General features: G+C 38.6%; 3 protein-coding genes across 5 annotated transcripts; 2 read left to right on the forward strand and 1 right to left on the reverse strand.

Moving 5' to 3' along the window:
- The first annotated feature begins 121 nt into the window (after positions 1 to 121).
- On the forward strand, positions 122 to 3,665 carry fxyd7 (FXYD domain containing ion transport regulator 7). 2 transcript variants are annotated; one of them, XM_079468762.1, is made up of 6 exons: positions 122 to 285; positions 1,757 to 1,795; positions 1,873 to 1,947; positions 2,151 to 2,175; positions 2,701 to 2,741; positions 2,829 to 3,658. In XM_079468762.1, the coding sequence occupies exons 1-6, from the start codon at positions 270 to 272 to the stop codon at positions 2,846 to 2,848; spliced, it is 216 nt and encodes a 71-aa protein (XP_079324888.1). In that variant the 5' UTR covers positions 122 to 269; the 3' UTR covers positions 2,849 to 3,658. The 2 variants fall into 2 exon arrangements, with proteins under 2 accessions (XP_079324888.1, XP_079324887.1); XM_079468761.1 differs by lacking the exon at positions 2,151 to 2,175 and having other exon boundaries at positions 142 to 285; positions 2,829 to 3,665.
- On the reverse strand, positions 3,587 to 12,664 carry nfkbid (nuclear factor of kappa light polypeptide gene enhancer in B-cells inhibitor, delta). The gene is made up of 12 exons (XM_079468760.1): positions 12,504 to 12,664; positions 10,197 to 10,333; positions 10,082 to 10,112; positions 9,787 to 9,986; positions 8,574 to 8,785; positions 8,054 to 8,159; positions 7,813 to 7,959; positions 7,686 to 7,737; positions 7,325 to 7,479; positions 6,817 to 6,933; positions 6,354 to 6,518; positions 3,587 to 5,705 (listed from the first exon to the last, which is right to left on the reverse strand). Exons 1-12 carry the CDS (start codon positions 12,517 to 12,519, stop codon positions 5,637 to 5,639), a joined length of 1,407 nt encoding a protein of 468 aa, XP_079324886.1. The 5' UTR covers positions 12,520 to 12,664; the 3' UTR covers positions 3,587 to 5,636.
- Positions 12,665 to 14,053: 1,389 nt separating this feature from the next.
- LOC306901273 (uncharacterized protein) lies at positions 14,054 to 17,957 on the forward strand. 2 transcript variants are annotated; one of them, XM_079468940.1, is made up of 3 exons: positions 14,054 to 14,177; positions 14,910 to 15,144; positions 15,234 to 17,957. In XM_079468940.1, the coding sequence occupies exons 1-3, from the start codon at positions 14,163 to 14,165 to the stop codon at positions 16,658 to 16,660; spliced, it is 1,677 nt and encodes a 558-aa protein (XP_079325066.1). In that variant the 5' UTR covers positions 14,054 to 14,162; the 3' UTR covers positions 16,661 to 17,957. The 2 variants fall into 2 exon arrangements, with proteins under 2 accessions (XP_079325066.1, XP_079325065.1); XM_079468939.1 differs by lacking the exon at positions 14,054 to 14,177 and adding an exon at positions 14,423 to 14,602 and having other exon boundaries at positions 15,234 to 17,956.
- The last annotated feature ends 83 nt before the right edge of the window (positions 17,958 to 18,040 follow it).

Raw genomic sequence — 18,040 nt, forward strand, 5'->3', positions numbered from 1 at the left:
CATGCAAGGTATTGTCGGCATTGTTCGATGGTGAGTGGTGGTTTTGCTCAGGATCCCCTCCGCAATATCCATGTTCCAGACGCTAGGAGCTTACCGGGGGGAACACCGATAGACTAGACTCACCACTAGAGGGAGCAAGCCAGTGCAGTTTCTAAAGCGCAGCATCGCCGCAGTCTTCCTCCAGCGTGCTCTCTTCATCCACGGCTGTGAATTACAGTCTATAGCGATATTAAACAACCCCTGCCTGAATAATACAGAAATCAGCAGCAATGGCAGTTCCAACAGGTTTGTTTGTTTGTTTATTGCATGTATTTATTTGACAAGATCACGCAATGCCATTATATGCTTCATCGATTTGTGTTTCAATAAATTCGAGTGCATGAGCAGTGAGCACTCGATTGAGCAAGGGAGACTGCACTTGTTGGTCTGAAGAAGACGAAGAAAGCGTATAACTTGACTAGAGCATGTAATCATATTTGACAGAAATGCAGTTGTTGAATTTACCTTTAAAAACAAATGTAGTTGTCATCTGATTTTGAACCCTGTTTGTTGTAGGTTCTCTTGAAAATTGTGTTTTAAAGAGTTTGAACACATTCGAAATTTACCGGTGGGTGCATCAGTATCCTATCTGCGCTACAGGGCGTCGCTAGAGCATCCTCAAGAGAGAATGCGCTGCTGAAGAGCGCCAAGCTGTCACAAAACACTGACGTTTAGCAGGACACAGAAGTCAAATTCCTTCATTTAACAAGTATTGTGCTACAGCTGAGTTGCAGCGTACGGCTTTAACCTTGTTTGGTTGCTGTATCTCTAAACCATTCTACAATTGTCAGGGGCATGGGGCTGCATCCTATTCCGTTGTTTTTCGCTCGTGCAATGGGGTTTCAAATAGCCTAATATCGGCAATTAAACTGACAAACTAATAGTGTTTTGGAAATGAAGATATCTATTGATTATTACTAGAGGAAAGTCCACTCCCCGTGTAGTGTGGTCACTGCAGTTATCCCTGCGCTTACACAACGCAACCGGTTTTCCGCTGAGCACGCAGTCCAACTCGTTTTTCAACTAATCGATAATCCGAATGATTGAGATCTTGTGAAAAAGACTGCAGTTCGCAAATTGTCTTGCCTAGCTTGCACGCACAGTCTCTGGTACGGGCAGTAATATATTATATGATTACTAAATCAAATCATTTCATCGGAATGGGTCTCGGGTGCATGTCAGAACAGCGCCCCGTATGTTCAGCATAATATCACACATTCACTCAGATAGCAGGTGTCCTGAAATGTCACCCTACCCGTCAGATTATCCCACAAACCATGCGCAGATCAATGTTACGTCATTTTTTTGCGCTATAAAACATCCTACCTGCTATTTTATAGTGCTAGAGTAATCTGATAGGGTATTTTAGTTGTTAAATCATTCTACATATTTAATACTAGAAGTGCAATTTGATAGGGTATTGCGCTGTAAACTAATCCTACATGTTTACTTTATGCTGGTAGGATAATCTGACAGGGTATTTTGCATTGTAAAATCATCCTACCTTTTTATTTTTTCGATGTGTTAGGAAAATCTGACAGGGTAGGACAATTCGACAGAACACCGGTGTTGTATTAACTTCTGTTTAGATTTAGAAACCCAGCAGTGCTGAACACAACCCCTGCATTGTATTTACAACTCATGTCATGCCTGATGCTAAATAGGATGTTCCAAAGATGTTCAATTGTAGGTTGTTCATGTTTATATTTACTTACAGAGTCCTACGAGTATTTGGACCAGAGTGCCTTTAACTATGGTAGGTGTGCAAACATTGCATAGTTCAAACATTTGAATATAATGACTAAATTAAAATATAAATGTGATTGAGCACAGATTATGATACGTTGAGGACCACGGGTGTCATCTTGGGTGTGGTTATGTTCGTGGCGGGGATTCTCATCGCTCTGAGTAAGTCAATCAACCAAAATATTATTTACACAAGTTTAATTTGAAATGAGTTGTTTGTAAATGAATGTCTGTGCATTTTTTCTGAAGTTCCAAATCTGAACCAGCCTCAATCGAATTCCCCAAAGAGTCCATTTCAATTAAATGTATTATCACATCTCTCTTTGTCTCTGTCTCTCTTTCTCAAAATGTTTTGCCCTTGACAGGTAAAAAGTGCAAATGCAAATCCAAGTAAGAGTTTTTCAAGCAAGTGTGCAGTCTTGACTGTGCATGTGGAATGAGTCCAAAAAAGGATGAGGGTACTGTGCTTGTGCATTGGAGAGCTCATTTGCTGTTGGAATGCAGCCCCTGGTTTCTTAATTGACACATTTCTGAACTGACCAGGTTATTTTTTCAGGCCTCAGACACTGTCTATTCACTCAAACAATATTACATTTAAAATACACCTCATCAACACTAACACCAAGTAATCCCACTGTCACATGGAAACACAATGGAAACAAAACAACTGAATCTCACACTTAACAAACAAGCATGTTGAAATTTGTTCTTTGTGTAAATAGGCAGTGTGTATCAGTCAAAGGCTCAGCATGTCATCTTCAAGAGCTAAACTGGCCAATGAGTCCAAACTCAACCTCAACAAGAGCTGACTGAGCCACACTGAAGAAATTGCGATTTCTGCAGATGAGCATGTTCGCCAAATGTTTCAGTACCCTTAGGTTTGGCATAATAACTTATTTTGTTCTCTATTCACAGATCAAGCCCAGTGGAATGCCCTCAGCCACCAAAAACAGAAGGTACAACAAACTTTAGGGACTGTTTTATTCAATAATACAGTCATATTTTATTAAATCTTGAACTGACCGTCATCTTTTATTCTACAGTTCCCCCTCAGACCGTGTAAAGAAGATGCATGTGTGCGATTGGGTGGCCCGTTTCGGAGAGGAAATGCTCAGACGCACAAGGTTACTTACAGGAATGTGGAGGAGAGTAGAACCTACTTGACCTCTTTTTGTAACCTCAGCTTAAATGCTGTTATATTGGTTTTTCTAGGTCTCTCTTTCTCTAGCACTTGTTTTACATTTTGTCCAAGTCTCTTTAAATTAACAGAATGACACCATTTATGGGAAACATTTTGCCCACCTTAACTGCTTTTGGAGAGATGCTCCTTATGTGATTGTTTTGCATACAGTATGCATGAAAACAATTGCTTTATAGATGGGAATTGGGTGTAGAAAAAACAACCCATTTGCCCATGAATAAGGCATTCGTGGTATTAGGCCTGTTTTTACAGCATGAATATTACTACACTACACTACATTCGATAGTACAAAGCACTGTGGAAGGTATGTTTGTTCCCAACAGAATATCATTAAGCAAATGAATGTACTTGTAGATGCAACCAATATTCCATTATACGGTATCATTATGTAACATGAAAACTGAAGTATTGAGAATAAATGATTGTGCTTCTTTTCTGAATCACATTATTCCAAATGCATGTTTGACTGTTATTATTGGAATGTTCATTAAGACATGCCTTTCTTACAAGGGCTACAAGGTCTTTTTGTTTTAATAGGGTCTGTTATGATTTTGACTGATACCATAGTCATAATAAAGAGAAGGAGACAACAGCTTTATTAAAGGCCACTTTTATTATTCATCAACGTTTGTCATGTGCCAAAAAGACAATTGAATCAATAAAATATTGAGTAACAGAGGTTCATCTTGGTCTTTACTTTCATTTGCTTTACTTGGATTGGCTTAGCCAGTTGACACAAAATGCTAAACGTGATTAAACATTCATAAACATTCGCAGCATTACATGGATATTTTATGATATGCAATATCAAATAACCCTCAAAAACAACACAAAATCTTTATAACATCCCTGTAATATTGTATATATGCATACTTTAATGCCAGATGTCAGTTCGGTTTTGTCAAGGATTTCATTCGTTCAACTGCTCTTAATATTTACTAAAACAGTGACCGATGTTCTACAATTCATCTCATGGTCATTACAATTGTAAACCAATTTCTTATAAATCCACAGTCCTGCAAATCACAATGTTTTACCAGAAAGAGGCAGTGGTGTGTTTTCCCTCATTTGAATTTCCTGAGGGACTCTGGGTACTTTAACACGGTGAATCATGCTTGTGATAACCAAGCCAATTTCTTTACATCTGATTCAATCTCCAACATTTAAAATCCTGATAAAGGTGACTATTAACCCCAAATTTAAATCTAATGATTCATAATTTTATTTCATGACACTTAATTCAATGTATGTTAAGTTTTATCGATTATGACGTCTTGACACAAGAAGGTCTTGAAGATCTTAAAGACAACAGCAGTGTAGTTGAGTAGTTTTACCTCAGAACCCCCTGACATTTCACCCCCTCATATGACTCATCAAAATAACACATTCACACAGTCAGTTGACACATCTCCTGAAAGGACGTGATATCAAGTGTGCTAATGTATTACATGTTATAAGAGCTATCATCAACTTACAATGAAATAAATACCGGAACTGACTAACATACATTCGATGAAAAAGGATCCAAATGGAACCAATGAGGTTTTCACAGTGTGATATCGTTGGTGAATCCACAAACCAATACTATGATGAAAAGAACTTCTAAAACCTCAAAAGAACAAAAAACTCTTAATGGAGTAAAAAGAAGAGAGGTCTTCTCAGTGATGCAAAGAACCATTGAACGTTCACAATATAATTAATATGAAATGCATAACATCCAAAGGCAACATAAATATAAAAAAACAAGTAGCCACTGATACAGTGGGTTATATGAACAGTTTAACTGCCAATTGAATGGTGCTTTTCCACTGCATGGTGCATTTCACTTCAGTTTACTTTAAAGAAGAGACAACGATCATTTGATTTACTCGACGGCGCACGAGGGTAAGCTAAAGTAGCATTTAGCATTGCGTTTGGGGTCTCTATCTCTATTTTACTGTCACAAAGCATAAAACTAAACGCCAATATAACGTATTAAAATGCGTATTCATGTGTTGGAAATCCAATGACGCTGGTAATGGTTCTCTCTGCCCAACCAGTGATCTGTGTGTAAACACGTCACAATTTGGTATCATTACAGTACGCTTGGAACCTCAACCGAGGTGGTACTAAAAAAGTATCAGGTGTATAACCAGTGGAAGACCTCCCAAAAGTGAGCTGTACCGACCGTACCATGCAGTACTATCCAGTGGAAAAGCTCCATTAGCGAACCAATATGGTTCATAATTAAAAGTGGAAACTGCCAATCCTCATGACAATTTCATTGCAATCGCTATTAATGAACGAATTCCATGATCGCTTTCATGCTGAACACATGAATACACCCAAATGCTAAGTGAGCATTTAGATTTACTGAGAATCAGTTGTATTTTTAAGCAGAATCTACTTTACACTTTATTATCATACTAAAATGATGCAATACTTATAATCCTCATATGAGGATACTGTATGTAAAACCCATCCTTCTCCCATTGCAGGCTAGATTTATTCTAATCTAGATAGACTAAGATCTAATCACAACAAAATTCAATAATTCCTATCTACAGTGATGGATTGTTTTTTTAAGGATTATAATTTCAAATACATACTCTACTTTTATTATCTCGGTTGGAGAAGGTTGGGTACGCTGGGACTGCAAAAGTAGTCCTGGTCACTCTTGGTCCTGTAAGGATGTAAAACGCCGTCTAGAGGCACTTTTCTTCTTCAATATGAGTTTGAGCTAAAAGAAGAAAAAAGAAAAATGTCAGCTGTGTCTTCTCTTGTAATTTTAATTTATATACTTACATTTATTCTTTTCAATGATATCCTCACATGTGATGCATGTCAAGTTATTTTTCATTTCTTTGGTAACACTTTACAACATTAGTTACTGCATTAAGTAACATGAACTAACAATACACATGTTTATTAGCATTTGTTAATCTTTATGAATGTTGGTTAATGCCAATACAATTCTTCATGTTATTTCATTGTGCATTAAAGGTGCTGCGTGTAATTCTTTGGAGGATCTCGTCATGATGTTTCTACAGTAGCTCTAAACGAACAAACTGCTCAGGGCACGTTTCGTAAACTATCTCTGTCAAAACGTGACAACATCTAAATCCTGTGTCAGCCACCATAGTGCTTCGAAAGGGAGGGGTGGAGTGAGCCGTTGGTTGCAATTTCTCAACCTCACTGCTAGATGCCACTGAATTTCATACACTGGACCTTTAACTTATGTTAATGTTGTATTAGTAAATGCTGAAATGAACATGACCTAAGATTAATAAATGCTGTAGAGATATTGTTTACTGCTAGCCCAAGATGCATTGGTTAATGTTAACAAGAGTGATGATAATTTCTTTATGGATGAAGAAAAGCCTCTTACACTATCTCCTTTATCCCCGCTCTGCAGTAAATGAGCGGGCTGGTCGTTTTCCAGGTTGCGGATGCTGGGATCAGCTCCACGACTCAGCAGAAGTCTGATCAGTTCTTCCTGAAAGGGGCTTCCATGCAGTCCTGCAGCCATGTGTAAGGCGGTGTGGCCGTGAGCCTAAAAATATATAAGTATTTATTTGAATATTAAAATGAGGATCTAAGCAGAAAAAAATCACACGACTAAGAGAGAAAAAGCACTTTATCAACACATCTCAAAGGCAACAAATACCAAGTAATGAAATAAGCAGTAAAACGGATCTGGTGATTATCAGTAAAAAACAAACAAACAAAGATCAAAATGATTGCTGACTCCCATCCTAAAGTGAACTAGAGAATGTGATAAATATATCACTGAAGTATGAGTATATGAAACCACTTCAATAAAATATATGTTGACATCATGTGTCACTCACCTTCAGGTTGATGAAGGCTTGCATATCAGACAGCGGCAGGCTCAGGAGAAAGCGCACAAGATGGATATTCCCCTCCTTCACTGCCAGGTGAAGAACTGTCTTGTTGCTTTTGATTTCCTGAAAAAGGCCGACGCAATACTAGTCAACAGAGTGAAACCGAAGCAAGATCAAAGCTTCCGTGGCATGAATGAGATTTCCTCCTTCTGCGGCACTTTCAAAATGAAACTACTGCGTATGGAATAACGACAAAAATGAATTGTTTGTCTGTCTCTCAGAAAGGAACATAAGGGAAAGAAATTGTATATTTCCCATACCATGGAAATATCTACTGTCTTTTAAAATGTCAATACCAGTGATTTTCTGTTTACTGTAGCTGACTGAGCAACACTAAGTAGTGTTAAAAAATACTCTTAATTAAAATAATTGTCCTGAACGACTGAGACACTAAAGAACCAAGATCTTCAATATCAGGTTGTGTGATGGAACAAACTAGTTAAATAAAGAGTACCTGGCTGAGTATTGAGGCTCCAGCATTTATAAGAAACCGCAAGCAAATAAGTTTGCCATCCGCTTGAGATTGTAGACTGTCATCAGCAAGCCAGGCATTAATAGCCTTCATCGTGCCACAGTGAGAGATCACAGCACAGTGCAGAGGAGTCAGACCTTAAAGAAGAGGATATTATTATTGTTCTCTCTACTTGATTCTGATATCGAGTTTGATGTTCCTTGATAGCCATCAAATTATTAAAAATCTAATTACTAAATTATTACATATTCATATCAATACAAGTTTTGTGCAGTTTCATTAAGATGGCTTTAATGTTGATAACATGGAAATGAAATTTCATAACAGCTTGTACAGCTTTTACCTTCAAAATTACGAGCCTCCAGGTCCACTCGGAGTCCGGATGAAAGAATAACCTATAAATTCATCAGATTAGATGCATGTTTTGTGATTCTGAATTGCGTACATAAGAATGGATGGCGCCCTCAAACCTGCATGATTCGGGGAAAGCCATATGTGGCAGCCAGATGAAGCGCGGTTTGACCATTGACATCAGATGTGCTGATGTCTGCACCAAGTGAGAGTAAATCTTGGACTATTTCTGGTTGATTTGCTGTTACTGCCACCAGCAAAGCAGTCTGGGATACAGAAGAAATGCAATTCAATTTGATGTCCATATATAACTTAAAATGGGCCCTTATTGATTTAACAGTCTTGGGTTAAGATATTCACCTTCCCCTTGTGCTCCTTGGAGTCCAGCTTCCCCAGTTCACACAGTTTCTCTGCAGCGGCAAAAGCATATTCCCTTAAACCTTTAGCAGTGCATATGTGTAAAATCCTAAAGAAAGAGAGAAAATTAGGTTTCAGTTCTCGTGAATAGTGCCATAAACTCAGTTTTCTGCATAGGACTTGCAGTGGTTTTATAAACTGAGAAACTCACAAGAACTCTCTGGTAAAAAACCTAATGATGTGGTCTGGTGTGGCCACATCATTGTAAGATATGTTAAAGGAAAACAATATACACGATGACAGTATACACTGTATAAATATGTTAATGGAAAGCATTCAAATAAGTTTTTAATTGAACCAAATTTCAAAGTCATTAGGAAAATCTAGAAGCTATTTAGTCACGTCTTAAAGATTTTTTTGGTAGATCATTATTCTAATGACCACCTACAGTATTCCTGCACAAGTTGTAATAAATGGAACCCACATTCAGAACAGGCTTCAAATACACATTCCCATGACTTACGTGTCTCCATCATCATCTTGCCAAGTGGTTCTGCTGTAATCCATGTTCTGCAGGAATCTTCGAGCCTCCTGTAGCTTCATTATATCCATCTGTGTCTTAAAGTCCTGGAGAATATATGGGCTGGTGTGATCCTCTGGTTTAGATTCAGATGGCCAACACAGACCAGAGCTCATATTAGTCCCAGAAGCAGTTACAGGGCACTCGGTTATGGACTGTGAGGACAAAGAGGAAAATCAAGAGATTTAGAATCTCGATGCCATATGTTTTGTTTATCACGTCGCCTCAGGATTTCCACAAGCCTCAAATTATCATGTTGCTTCATACTTCTTTATGTTTAAAATTCTATCATGGTAATTAATCCGTGCCACATGTTTTCACAAAGGCTAGTTTATGATGATATAAATCTATTAAGTATCGAGGTGACATGGTTTGGGAACAGCTGAATTTGGCAGTGAATAAATCTTACCCCTGGGAAATGCTACAAAACTGGTTTTCCCAATATTATTTTTTCTAAAATAAACATCCACAGTCCCATTAGTCAGACTGAAATACCCCTTCATTGATACCACACTAGAAATATGTTCCTTTTAACATTTTAACCATAGGTTTAAATAGAAATGTTAATTTATTGGGTATTAAAGACATATTCTTTGATATATGTACCCCTGGCAGGGAATTGCTACTAAACTGTTGACAGTTCTGCAGTTTTCCAGCAGATTTAGTCTAGTCTATTGTGAGTTATTTTTTATTTCCAGATTGAAGATTGATTTTATAATCAGTCATTTTTAAAGTATAATACAGTTATTTATGAAAACAGACTAAGTTTATGATTCCAACCATACTCTTAAAAATAAAGTTGCTACAGTACCAGAGTTTTTTTTAAAAGTGATGCTACAAAGAACAATTTTAGTTCCATTTTGGTTAAATGTTTGTAACTATCCAGTCCAAGGTTCTTGAAACAACAATTTCTTGATTAAAGAATCATTTGACACTTATAAAAACCTCTTGTTAAGCAGAAAGGTTCTTTGGATGTTAAATCAACTTAAAAATGTAGTTCAAAATTTGCCTCACATTTTTAGTTAAATCAAACTGACGTTACAAGTCTTCAATTACACTAAACTGAAATGAGTTATGGTTATACTTTATAACTTATGCAAAATACAAAAATCATTCTATTGTAATGCTAATATGATTTAATTTGAGGTTTTCTTACATATTGCTGTGTTGTATGGCCATCGTGGCAGTCCTGCATCTGATGGGAGCTGTAGCCAGTGGCAAGAGTCTGTCCAGTCTGTGAAAAGTTAAATGGTAATGGATTGCAATGCTGCAGGGAAGATTGAGGAGGATGAATGCTGGGAACCTCCCAACAGTCAAATCTGACTGCTCCCATATCTGGGTAGCTTACACTGGCCCCTGGGGGGAAAAAGAGATTCATCAATTTTGCAAAAAAAAAAACATGATTTAAGATAATATTACTACCTCTATCTAGCTGATCTGGTCAGACTTACCAGCAGTGGGAGATGGTACGGATGTCAAACCCTGTTTGAAGCATTTTGAATAATGATTAAAGTCTTTGTAATTGTCTGATGACATTTATATTTAGAAGTCAGTGTGTTTACTCACTGGGACAGATGCAGGGCCACCAGCGGTATAAGTCTCTGTGGAATAGGATGGGGGTGCTGAGGAGGTCTCCCTTTTTCTCTTCTGCTCCAGGAGTTTCTTCACTGTGGGCAGAGGGTAACACGCCTTTTCCTTTGGTGCTGTAGGCAGACGTAAAATGTTGTTGGGTATCTCTTAGTCATACATTGTTAAATATATAATTCTCTTTAAATATCTAATCTAAAAAATAGAATAGATATCCTTTTTCAATTTTATGCTCATTTGCTTAAATGTAAAATTTTACAACAATACAATTATGATATTATTAACAAATGATAGAACTGTATAATACGGTATATATTTTAAGAAAAGATAAAGCAGACAAAGCACCATTACATTTTTCTGGACACAAGCTTCTTCAGTGCACGTTTTTTATTGTTGTTTTTAAGTAATATTGACTGATTTCTCCAGCAATGTGATTTATCCATGAGCTCATCTTTATAGTAGTAGGTGTTAGTATGACATAAAAATTTCTTTGTGTTAGTCACCAACAAAAAATGAAAAGGAATGCAAATATGGTAGGTTTCCAGTGGGTATCAGTTACGTATTCTAGTGCAAACGCGAGGAAAGTTTCTTCAAACTCTTGACCCAAAACGTGAGATAAGATATTTCCACCGAAGGAGCATAATGTTCATCCTCTCGCCTCCGAGGAAGGTATTCCATTTGGAAAAGTGGTGATGAGCTCATGTCTACCTTTATCTTTCACCAGAACCCTGTGTCTATGGAGAGGGTTCTCACAGCACATTTTCTGTTACTACTTCCTTTTCTCCGTTACGCTCTCGTGGCAAACCACATCTTCTTCCTGCAACAGTGACGTTTGTTCTTTGAAGGGGCCCCATCAGGTTGTGTACTATATTTATAATGTAGCTGATCCAGAGTCAGTTTTGATACCTGGCACGACACCAGATAGTTAGGCTGCACTGAGTGATGACCTGAGCTGAATTCAGCTGCATGAAGCAGATGACAACATTGCAATACTTCATCTAGCCACTAGACATAAAGTGTGCAATCCAATATGGGTAATAATCTAATGACTTCCTACAAAGAAATAAGACTCTTTCTTATTTTTCTTTAATGATTTCTGTAATGAATCTTTTTTAGGGCATCTTTATAAACCATGTATCCATTATCTTTTTAAGGCCAAGTCAGAATGTTTTTGTGGCATCAATTTTCGTTAATAATCGTCAAGAAGATGCAAAAACATGCCACTGTAGCTTACTGTGTTTATATCATTTTCAGTATTGGTTTCACCAAAACATGCTGAATTGTGCTATTTCTATCTCAAACGGGATTCAAAAGAGGAAGGCAACTGGTTTCATGCATGGAAATTCCACTGGGGATAGTCTCAATAATTGCTTTATCCGTCCTTTCTCTCCATCTTTATCCGTCTTCAAAATTGATGAACAGACTGGAAATACTACATTACTAAAATAGCAATGCCTTTTATACCCCATGTATTACTGGTTAATGTTTTAAATATATACTCGTATGTTCACATACGTGTTCCCCTTCCAACGTCTGTAGGCTATTGTTTATAATCAAAGTGTTTAAAATGTCCGAAAGGTTACGCTTCAGTGGCCGGGGTGCCCTTGCACCGCTCTCGCAAATTCAAAGACGGAAATCCCTGGCCAATGAGTCACGCGCGTGGGTGACCTATAGCGGGGATTCCGTAGCATCACGCTCTATTCTAGACACCATTATTTACATGTAAAACAAAGTTATTTGTGGTTAACACTCCGGGAAACTTGCTCTGTTTCTAATGACATTTGTACAATGACTCCTTGGCTATTTTTCTTTTTATTATAACATAGTTTTATATATATAGGCATATATATATATATATATAATATATAATTTTTATTTATAACACCGTGTCCATCGCTGGCGAGACCCACACCCATAAAAACGGGAACTGAAAGCATAACAGGGAGGAGTAATTCATTAAGGGGTTTCTCCAGATAGCTTTAGAAATTAACACATTGAGTGACAGCTACACTGTGTTGTTGGGGATCCTTTATTCAAATGAGTAAAGTCTATTTTAAAATGGTCATACATTACGGAATTTACGTTCCTACTTAGCCTGAACAGGGAATTAAAAACAACCACGAAATAATGTAAACAAATTAGTTTGTTAAGTTTGTTATCAACAGCAACATGTCTACGACGTTTCCCTGCTGGGTGGGCTATAATAGGCTCTACAAAACAGCACCGGTAAAGATCTAACATTCTCCTACATTTTCTGAATAAATACATGTAAAGAGGCATACTTACATTTCTGATAGTGCATGTCAGAATCCCTTTTGCTGTCTTTAAATTTCGGCTCCCACGCCAGGTGAAATGAATGATATCAGTCGCAAGCCAGGCTTTGTTAAATGTCAACTCCACGAGCTTGATCACGTCCTCCCCACTGTTGTCTGGCACTGAATATTATCAACTTATTCCGGCACGTTCCACTATGTATACAAAAAGCACGCTGTTTTCAGTCCGCCCACCTGATGCCCCGCCCCTTTACTGTTGAGGAACCGAATCAGTCTGTCCCCCTATCTGAAGCTCCGCCCTTCAATGCTGACGAGACCTGGGGGCACGTACTTCAATTCAAAAGTTCTAGCACATCATGTACGGTATTTAATATTTATTCATACATTTGATTACTCAATTAATTAAAAAAATCCTGTATCAAATTTATAATATTTTATTTCCTATATATTTCCCCAAATTTCTTAATCTGGAGATTGATAAAGTATTATCCTCGGCTATGTAAAGGCCGTTTACCGCACTTAAAGTCCACAAAAACAACAAAAATCCATAGCCTATTAATTTGTCTACCCGTAATATATATTGTCATAGCCTAAATAAAGTAGTATATGTGACTGTGCCTCATCTGTAAATGTCACTATTGAGTCATACTTTATTGCTTCTCAGGTGGCTATGGATTACCTGTATAAACTGGTGTAGTATGGAATTAACAGCACCAATGTCATAGGTTTGATTCCCAGAGAATACACATAATGCTAATCTCTAAAACTAAAATAATTCCTAAATATACAAAATTTAGATAAAACTGTCTGCCTCATGCGTAAATGTAAAATATCATGGGAACAGGAATCCCATGTTGAACCAGAATGAAATCAAATTGTACCTAATGTAAATATTTTTTTCTCATAGCCACTTTAGTTCAATATTGTATGTATTAGGGTTCATTACGAGACTGAGTTTTCTTTGTCGTTGTTTACAAGTGAAAAAAACCGTACTGGTATTCATTTTAGTATTTTAACCAGTTTGTTTATTGACAAGATAATTCACCTCATTTGTATGTCGCTTTGGATAAAAGACTAAAGCTAAATAACAACGAGGGGATTATCCTCGTCCCAAAACCACTGCTTTTCCCTCTTCCTGTGGAATCTCCAGACTTCTGTCTTCATGTGTCTACTCTAATGAACCCTTATGCCTATTTCAAAAATAGATTAGCTCTTTTTCTCTTCCCCTCATTCTTTACAAAGATATGTAGGCTACCTCTTTTTCAGACCAACAACTGTACCTTTTTTACCCATTAAATTAATCAGCTAATAACAGTTATGTTATGTTGTGTATGTATGTTTTGGAATAGCAATAGCATACATTATTTTGCCAATGTAGAATATTACGAATTTTATAAAAGTATGAGTATAAATGCTACATAAAAATACCAAAATAGTTGCTAACGTACAGTATTTACTGTGCACTAAATTCCATTCCAGCATATAGTCGTATTATTCTGAGGGGAGGGTGGCGCGCGCGGCTTTTATCTTTTATGAAAATGGCCCCATCTAGTGTTCACACATACACACGCTCCTTAGATCAACAAAGTGTTTTGCCATATCGACCGTTTCCGTGAAAAGATCAGCATTACATTGATCCACCGTTGAATATTGTTAACTTTTGCATCATTAAATGACAAAAGAACAGGTCAGACCTGTATTGTGTATTAACAACATTTGTGCATGAAAGATATTGACAAACGAATGAATGACCAACACACAAGCGTAATGATGTTATTGCACGATGGGAAGTCTAGTAAAATTGAACGGGAGATGATTCTATACGTGACCGTCAAACTAGCTTCAAAATGGACACAATGTTTTATTACTGGAAAATAACTAAAACATGATGCATGCAGTTTTGTAAAGTAAATGAGGTTCATGTAGTCACATGATCAATCCCGGAAATAAACAGCTGGATAAAATGGCGATGTGAGATGCTACAGTGTAGCAGTAATATACATCAGTTATTACCGTAGGACTCGAAAAGCCGATAACGTAGATAAACGTGTAAAGCTGCACACCCCTGTATATAAGACATTCCATCCAAAAATGGACAAAGACAGGCTCCCCGTGAGTACATAAAATAATAAAGACGAGGGAGTATAAAGGGGGGCATAGCTACTGTATATACATATGTATGGAACTATACATATAAATCGCAAAAAACGTCAACGCAAGCAATTATCATCCGTGCATGTTTATGGATGAATGAAAATGTTGTGATATTTGGTATGACCTGTCGTTTGATACCGTACACGCTGTAACGCTTGTTTGACATTATTCCAAGCGTATCCACGCGTGTCATTTTCACATGCTGCATGAGAACAGTTCAAAGTTTGCTAATCAGTGCAGGATTTTCTGTTTGTGTGTGCCACAGCCGGGTCCGTGCTCTTGGCTGGAGGTGCATAACTTCATTGGTGACCTTATGGCAGCCTCTGCTCCACTGAGAGATCAGCGGATTGATGAAACTTTGTGTTCTGCCTGGGACATGACAAGACCCAAAGTCTCTCATCAGTCAAACCCTTCTAGATCAAGCCAGGTGAAAAGTACTGTAGCGTTTGGTCTGCATTCTGAGGAACGGGAAAAATTACCTAGAGACCATGAAAGCATTAGTGAGTAAAGTCAGTGTATTGTTTGTTTATTTTTCCACACACACACACACACACACTTAATTAAAATTCATATTCTTACTCTTTTGTAGTTCAGCATCGTACCTGCGCATGTCCTGGCTGCCCACTTTCCACATCACTCTTTCCTTCCTCACTCCAGACTAGGAAACCTAGAGGTATCACTGCCTCACAAACCCAACCACCCTCACCCCCTCAGACCACCCCAGCACAGCAGGGCAAAGAGTCCAATTCTGCCCCCCCAGGCCTGGGCTTGTGTCTCGGTCTGGGTCTCTCTTTAGAAGAGGACACCAGTGAGCCCAGGAGCACATCTAACTCTGAACCTGGTCACCCTCAACAGCAAGACAAAGGCACTAGCACCCACAGTCCCATCCCACATGCAAACCCTGATGCCCCACCTCTTCAAACTTTTCCGTGTCTGTGCTGTCACCGTGGGTTCCAAACCTGTGCTCAGCTCCTGCATCACGAAAAAGACTCAGAAGAGCATGATGCGCGCTCCCACCACCACCATCATCACCACCATCACTGCCTTCTTACCTCTTGCATGCCGTGTTCACAGTTGCACCACGCTGCCCAGTCGCTGTCCTCCTTCCCGTGCCTGTCCTGCCAGCGCACGTTCCCCACCTGTGCCCAGCTCTTGCGCCATCAGCAGGGCCACGTGCAGCAGGAGAGCTTGCAGCAACTGCCGTGCATGCACTGCAGCGCCTCTTTTCCCCGGCCTTCGGAACTGCTGCAGCATCAGCGTACCCAGCACGCGTCCAAAACCGCCGGCTTCCTGTGTGCCGAATGCGGCCGCACGTTCAACTCGCACAGCAACCTGCGCATCCATCTCAATGTGCACACCGGCGCCAGGCCCTACAGCTGCGCTGACTGCGGGAAGAGCTTCAGCCAATCAGGGGCTCTCAAGATTCACCGCAGAATACACACAGGAGAGAGGCCGTATACCTGTACGTATTGCGGGAGGGGTTTCCCTCATCTGGCTGGGGTGAGGGCACATCAGCGCACACACACAGGGGAGAAACCCTACCGGTGTGCCCAGTGTGGCAAGTGTTTTACTCAGTCTGGGGCGCTGAAGATCCACACTCGCATCCACACCGGTGAGAGGCCTTTCGTCTGCAGCCTCTGCAGGAAGAGCTTTTCTAACCGCTCTGGTATTCGCTTTCATCATCGCACAGTTCATGGGATTGTGACTGAGCCCAACTCCGTGGGCAGGCCAAGCCTGGCTACAACCGCATCGGGTCTTGCTTCAGACGTCCAGAGTATCCAAGTCAGTCAAGAATCTCTCAACATGATCCATCTCAGGCAACTGGAGGGGCGGAGTCTGTCCGGCAAAGAACAATTAGGCAGGGATAGTGACAAAACAGGCCTTCCATATGCCTGTGAGGACTGTGGCCAGCGCTTCCCAGATGCTCCATCTAGAAACAGACACCAGACGTTGGAACACTATTCAACCGAAGAGAGAGAAAGGGAAGAGAGAGGTACAGATAACAACAAAGATTAGAGGAATAAAAGTAGACTGAGAAAGCAGATAGTCAAAGACTGATAGCACCTGAATATGCACTATGCCGCATATAGTTAAAGCTATAGTTCACACAAAACATGACGGTTCTGTTATCATTTACTCATATATGATTTATTTTCCTCTGTGGAACAAAGTGCAGTTTTAATAAAGAGTGTTAGCTCTTTTTATCTATACAATGAAAGTCAATGTGGTCCTAAAGTTTCAAACTCCCGAAAAGGTACACAATATTCACGCAAATCCAGTTATTTCATCCTTTTTAAGAAGTTATTTTGTGTGATACACAGACATTATTGTCATTATTCACTCGAATCATATATTGACCAGCTCATGTACACAGCCCAAGTCAAAAAGAGAAAGTTGATGGTGGTTCTTGCATGTCTTGTGAACAAATGTCATGCCACAAGAACCAATGAGATCTCAATGTTATCCACTTGCTGGGAGCTGGTTTCAGTCCATTATAACAAACAGAGTATTATTGTTTGGTCATGTAAAATTATTTTGTCAATGACTTGTGCCTAAAGAACCTAAATTATGATTATCTATTGTGATTTGCACCTTAACTTTCACTTTTGGTTTAATTTTGATAGAATTGGACAACTAGTCTTCCTTATGTACTATTTTTAAATTGACATTTATTTTTAGTGTTTAATCTGCTGAACTAGATTATTATGAAAAGGTTCATCTGTTGTGTGCAGTGCCTATCCTCATGTGAATATCGCAAGGCAAATCAAAACAATATTAGATTCTGGCTTTAAAAGTTCATTATTTATTGGTTAAGGTTTTTTTTCTTCCCACTTCTATAATTGTTGTAGAACTAATGTTTGTAATGAATTCATGCGTTCACCAGATAAAAGCACTAAAGTAAATTGTGTGGGAATTGGTATTGTAACATACAGGGCATGTCATGGACTTTCTACAGGTGCTGACAGTATACAATATTACTGTCTTTACACAAGTCCAGGTAAGTAACTGTAAACAAAAGATTGTCCATTATTTTTGTATTAAATGTATTTAACATTATATTGTTGGCCTACTCACTCTGTGGATTGTCACCTATCAGCACAGAGCATCATATTTATTTCTGTGTTATGTGTCAGTGTTAACATTGATCAATGAAAAGAAACTTGTGACATATGATGGTGTACTGCCTTATATAGGTTTTTCCTTGTTTCAAAAAGAGAGAAACACTTGCTACAAAAATGTTACAGCGTTACAGCAATTGTCAGTGCGTGTTCCACCTGTTCGGTTGAAAATAAAGCTTTGGATTGTGTGCGCAAATGTTGTTTCATACAGTATATGGATGTTTGATAGGATAAGAGATCCTATGGCAGAAATACATCTCTGTTTTTTTCTAGAGTA

The sequence above is a fragment of the Barbatula barbatula genome (assembly GCF_947034865.1).
Source record: "Barbatula barbatula genome assembly, chromosome: 12".
NCBI lineage: Eukaryota > Metazoa > Chordata > Actinopteri > Cypriniformes > Nemacheilidae > Barbatula > Barbatula barbatula.